The sequence below is a fragment of the Photinus pyralis genome, unplaced genomic scaffold (assembly GCF_008802855.1).
Source record: "Photinus pyralis isolate 1611_PpyrPB1 unplaced genomic scaffold, Ppyr1.3 Ppyr1.4_LG4, whole genome shotgun sequence".
NCBI lineage: Eukaryota > Metazoa > Arthropoda > Insecta > Coleoptera > Lampyridae > Photinus > Photinus pyralis.
In genome coordinates, this window is record NW_022170511.1 from 11,709,612 (window position 1) to 11,715,645 (window position 6,034).

At 36.7% G+C, this 6,034-nt stretch overlaps 1 protein-coding gene across 1 annotated transcript; it reads right to left on the reverse strand.

Annotated features, from left to right (window-relative positions):
- Positions 1-4,076: 4,076 nt before the first annotated feature.
- Positions 4,077-5,319, reverse strand: LOC116168322 (splicing factor YJU2). The gene is made up of 3 exons (XM_031484087.1): positions 5,207-5,319; positions 4,584-5,152; positions 4,077-4,533 (listed from the first exon to the last, which is right to left on the reverse strand). Exons 1-3 carry the CDS (start codon positions 5,228-5,230, stop codon positions 4,176-4,178), a joined length of 951 nt encoding a protein of 316 aa, XP_031339947.1. The 5' UTR covers positions 5,231-5,319; the 3' UTR covers positions 4,077-4,175.
- Between the last annotated feature and the right edge of the window lie 715 nt (positions 5,320-6,034).

The following is a 6,034-nucleotide window of genomic DNA, read 5'->3' on the forward strand; positions in this document are numbered from 1 at the left end:
GCAGAAGACGTTTTAGACCATTAAACAGATGTCACTGGTCGTCAATTATTTCACTGGATCTTTTGTATTTATTGATGGGTTTTTGAAATAAAGTAATTAGTTTCTTTTTTTATTTTTTGTCCAACACTTCGAGAGTATCACTGTGACAAGTTTGGTCTGCTACAGTATTCGCTAGGTATATGACCAACATAACGATTACTAAATGCGATTCATTATACTCTCTCTGAAGCATAATTCACGTTTTTTTCGGTAATGTTCCTCTAGGATCCTTTCTGCAGTCAAATTCAAATCGTATACAAAGCACGCGAAGTAAATGAAGATCTATTTGGAACATTCGAAAAATCAGTTCCTGACTATTTTTTGATTTATTCATTTGCCTGTGGCCGAATTTTGAGTTAACAAGAAATAAACTTTTTTTTTTTATTGACATTACCGCATTTAGTGCGGGAATTGATCACTTTGCGCACGCGATTTGTAGGAAAAACGTTGTCCCTAAGGCCCAGTTCACACTGGACGGACCTGTGCGGAGACGTGGCACTGGCACAGACTTATGTCCTCTCTGCGCTGCCCATTGCAAACAAACGATGTATCGCACACTGACGCGACGTGGCACGGTTGGCCACCATCCCGCCTCCGCCACGTCTCTTCCAAGTCGCTAGTGGCGTATGTGTAGTGACGAAATTTCATGTCACAATCTCGCCTTCTCAATGTGGTTTGTTTGCGTCACGTCTCCGCCACGTCAGAGTCACGTCTTCGCCACGCCTCCGCCACAGGTCCGTTCAGTTTGAACTGAGCCTAACATGAGCACTCCTAACTGCACGCACGCACTTGGCCAAATATGTGGCCAGTGGCGTACTTCTGCATAGTCAAGGCGGACTTATTTTTTTAAAGGCAACCACTAGTTGATCAGTTATTATATCGAGGTTATTATTAAAAAAGGACCTTTTTTTAAATATGACAACATAACATAACTATTTTCCTTGATTTGAGTAAATTTGTAATAGAGTAAGATTTTTTAGGTTACTATATTCAAAAAAGTGTACTCTTTAAGAATATGTAATGAAAACTAGTGGTTGTCATTAAAAAAAATATGACCCCCTTTGACCATATAGAAGAACGTCACTGGTCACAAATTTCAAGTGCGTAGATTTGTAGCAATTTTGGATACCATGCAAAGCTTTGTAATGGAACCGAATTTGTCCGCTAAAATTCGATTTAAATAATCCCGAAACCGACCCTGGCGCGACGAAAAAAAGTCGTGTTCGCGATTTTTTAAATATTTTTCTAAGAGCTATTATCAACGTTTTCATTTTGTGTAGAACTTATTTTCTCGAAGAACAACCTTTTAGAATTGGTACCGCAAAAAGTACCCGCAGCGCCTTAAGTAATATGACCTAAGGCGACAGACGGTCGATTTTAGCATACTCGGATAGGGCAAAATGGAACTCCATCGGTTAAAATTTTGATCATTCTCGTTCAGTGGATTTCGAGCTAGCTCCCCTATTATGATTTTATAAACATTTAATCTATAAATGTGTCACTGTCACATTTATTACGGACTGTACACGCCTGCGTTGGCTTAACGTTTTCCCGCCACGAATTTTTTTAATTAGTTCGCATATTTTCAGAGGGACTTGTTTGCTTGGTGGAGCTGTATTGACTCGACGTCTGGGAGCACGTCGATAGGTACCTATCAACAATTTTCGTCTAGGATTTGCTTAGAGGGGAGATTTAAGGAGAGGTATTATTGTGCTTTTGTTGAGGACCGAAGTAATTTTTACGTTTCGAAGTGCAGCTTCGACAATTACAAAGGGTGCTTCATTTGGGGGCGAGTGACGTAGGTACGTTAGGTGGTTGATTGATACATATTACACTTGGCATTGAGAATTAATTACTTTATACTAATGTTTTGTCACGACATGTTCCTTTGTTTTGTTGTACTGTGATACTTAACGTTATGCTCCTACTATTTATTTGAACCGGGTGATTATGATTATATTAATATTTGGCAGGGTGACTTGTTTCGAATATGTACTGTGCTATATTTGATACCGATATATAATCTCGATTTGACGTAGCAGAGGCTGGCTAAAGTTCAGGACTGACTTACGCAGAGATATACAGTGAATTTTTTTTAAATGCGAACATAGGGGTTTGCATGCAATGTAATTTCCCTATGTTCGATTTAAAAAAAAACATCGAGATAGTATAAATGGAGACGACATCAAGTGACCAAAGCGGGACCCGGTCCGCCATATTGTTACTACACATCCGTCATCCGTCAGATTTTGTGTTGTGTTGTGATTTTCGAATTATTTCCGTAATTATTGCGGTCTATTTATATAAATTGCGTTTTATCGACATGGTGTGTTGTGCTGTGCGGAGTTGTTATGCCCGGGATGGGATTGACAAAAAGAAAATAACTGGAATAACTTTTCATAGGTAAGTACAAACACAATACAGGCTAGTATTGATAGAATTTCAGCATTTAGTTTAGGTACCTACTTACTGTCAATTTAATCACGATAAAGCCGACCTATGCATATTGTAGGTACCTATTATGCACCATTTGTCAACTTAACTTTCACAATTCAATTGCACCAAGAAAATTTAGGTATAGGTACTTAGTCATTTGATATTTACTACTTAGTCATTTGATATTTACTGATAGCTTTTAAAACTACCCCATTCGCACCTACACAAATAAACTTAAACTTTTTTTATAATCGTTCCATATTTGTAACACATTATTACATTTGGTAATTAAGCTTAAAAACAATAGGATCCGGCCCTGGCAAGTCGGCCATATTGGTACGACACTAAGCCCCGCCCACAGGTCCCATTTTAATAGTATTGTTTAGATGCTAAATAGCGTCTCCATTTATACTATCTCGATGAAAAAAAACATATCAATCTATTGAGTAGTTCAAATGAGTAGTAGATACAATTGACAGCTGTCACATTTTTAAAAATACCGCCGTCCAATTTAATTACGAAATCGGTTAAGTTATTGCTTAGAATGTCAAGGAGGACACTTCGAACATTTATTGTAATTGTTTTCGGTATTTATTATCTTATTTTTGTCATTTATGTATTGAATAGATCAAATTAGTACAATACCAGGTGCACATGACCTACAAATAATTGAAGGTTGGTTCACAATGAGTTGTGGTGTCAGTGCGTGGCCTGTGTAGTCAAGTTATCGTAAGTTTAAGAAAAATGTATCCTAAAGTGGCTATGGCCTCACATGGCTTCTTTAAAAAAATTTTACCGAGTGCTCTTCATCATAAAGACTATAGAGTTGCTGTTCATAGTCACACAAGTTGCGCGATTTGGGAATCTGAACCGCGCACACCTCATAGATTGATGTGTTTTTTTTAAAAATCGAACATAGGAAATTACATTACATGCAAACTCTTATGTTCGCATTTAAAAAAAAACTCACCGTATATGCTTTATGTACTGTTTTTTTGTGTCTTCGAAAAGAGCCATATCTTGTCTATATTGCTAATCAATTCGTTTAGTGGATCCCTGACATGTAGTGACCGAATATTGGTTTTATGTTAGTCTTTGTTATGCCAGTGCAAATATGTCAACTTTCAAAGCCTACATAAATTCTGTATATTTTGTTTATGATTATGTATGCGTTGAGCTGCGCAGTCTCACGGGGCTGGCCTGGGTACGTCACAGATTCTTTAAAAAAATTTTATTTTGAAGATATTATATCCAGTGTTCCAGACAACATTTTTACCTTGTATATTTATATTACCTGTTTTAAATATCCAATTTTGATTACAATTGATATTTGTTCACAAATTTCCTGTATGGATCAAAGTTCAACAAGTAAAAGATATATTAAAATGCTTCAATCATTCATCTCTAATGCAAAACATTCCTTTCGCGTGCTGACCCCAAGAAGTGTGATCGTTTATTGTTGCAGATGTCCAGAGAATAAAATGGGAAAAGGAATTACATCAGCAATTTTAGGTACCTACTCAAAATTGCAGGACAAGTGTATTGATTTTGGGATGAAAACCAATGTCTCAAATATGTATAATGAAACCAAACATCACACCAATGGTCAATGTTTTAATCACATTTTAAAAATATTTAACACTTTCATTACATTTCATAGACCACTAGTTAGTACTTAAAAAATAAACTATTCCCAAAACTTAGTCATTATCACTATTATCACTCCCTGAATAATTGCCCAATAAAGACAGACTTGATGATGGGATGTTATTAGTTTTTAATTCTTCTGTATTACTAGATGGTTTATTAATCTTTACCAAACCAGTCAACTTTTTATTTTTTGAAAGAGAACCAATACTTTTATTCCATGTATTTCCCACTGGCACAGATTTTTTAACTGGTTCCTTTAACTCACTGCTTTTAGCTTCAGTAACGGTGACACTTGTTTCACCAGCACAATCTGGTTCTACTTTAATCTTCTTTTCTTCGACCTTGTCTTCTACTATTTCTTCCTCTACAATTACTTTCCTTTTCTGACTCGAATGAAATTTCACAGTTCTACAATGTGTAAATTGAGACAAAACTAGATTTATTATCAAAATACGTACTTGATATATTCTTCATCCAGCTGCTGCATCCTTTCCTCTCTCTCTCGTGCTGTTAACTTCGTATCATACGCAAGTAGCATGCTATCGTAATCGACAGAGCGTTGCCTCCGATTTAAATCCTTCAGTTCCTCTAAGGATTCCAACAATTCTATTTCATTTTTGGATTGTTTCGTTCTATTCTCTAGTAATTTCATGGGATTGTTTTGTTCCTCCTCCTTCTCTTCTTCCTCCTCTCTCTGTGCCTGCTCCTCGGCTAACTTTAACGCCATAAAATTCCGTGTTGCGCCGGCTTCAATTTCGTAATCCGTATTTTTCGGATCAGTTTTAAAAGATATTTCCTGCAGACACCTCGTGCACTTAATGTAAAACCTATAAATTCGGATCCCTAGGTAATCTTCGTTTTCGACGTCTTCTTTGCGCGCATTGAACTTCTTACCCTTGTATATGTATTCGCCGCACGTTTTGCAACGCATATTAAAGGGTGCCATCAATCTCACAGTGTACTGCCTATTTTTTGGCAATTTCATGCGAGGTATTTTCGAAGGATCGAAATCGGGGGGGTAGTATTTCTACAAAACATACGTCTTAGGATTATACAAATAGTTACAGTTAATATTACTTACATTTAAAACTTTTCTTTCGGACATTTTGAAGGTAGTTAAGGAAACACAACAGAAAAATATGTGAAAGTTTTATATGAAACCTAGTGAACGTGTTTAGGTTATAATTACGATTTATAAATCAGTTAATATTAACTACTATGGCGCATTGGAACTACGGCAGTGGTAGTAGTTTATCTACGCTATAAATACAGGATGTAACATAAGTATTTAAGTTACACGTGACCGATAGCAAAAAATTTTTTTCGAATAAACAAAAACTCAACAATCTTGTTAGGCAACTGCTGTCGATATTATACCAAATGTTGGGAAGATCATTAAACTGCTTTTTAGCAGTAATTGTATATTGTACCTTCTATAATCTACACCGCAACTAACAAATCAAATGCATATCTTTTCCTCTCCGCACCCCCTACAAACAGGGTCTACTTTAATACAGTGGTGACACACTCCTATGGTTAAACAACACACCTTACAATTGAAAGAGTGGCAGCATAAGAAAAAATATTCTGGGCATTGAATTTAGTTATAAAAGTTGCCCGCTCATACCATCCGTTTGCTTTATGTTCACTTTCGGTCTAGCTACGGTCCTGCTGTCTTTGATAATGGCGATACAATAATCTGATTTCCATTTGAATGCGTGAACCTCTGGTGCAGTTCGTTCGGAGCAGCTCATTTTGCAAGTTGTTCATTTTGCACACATTTGAATTGACATTCACAGTACGTAAATAACCACAAAAGTGTTTCAAGCCCCAAGCCAATAGGTGGTGCATGAAGGGACAAGGGAAACCCAATTTCGGGTGGGTCAGAGCTCGAAGCTTTCTTAAAAGG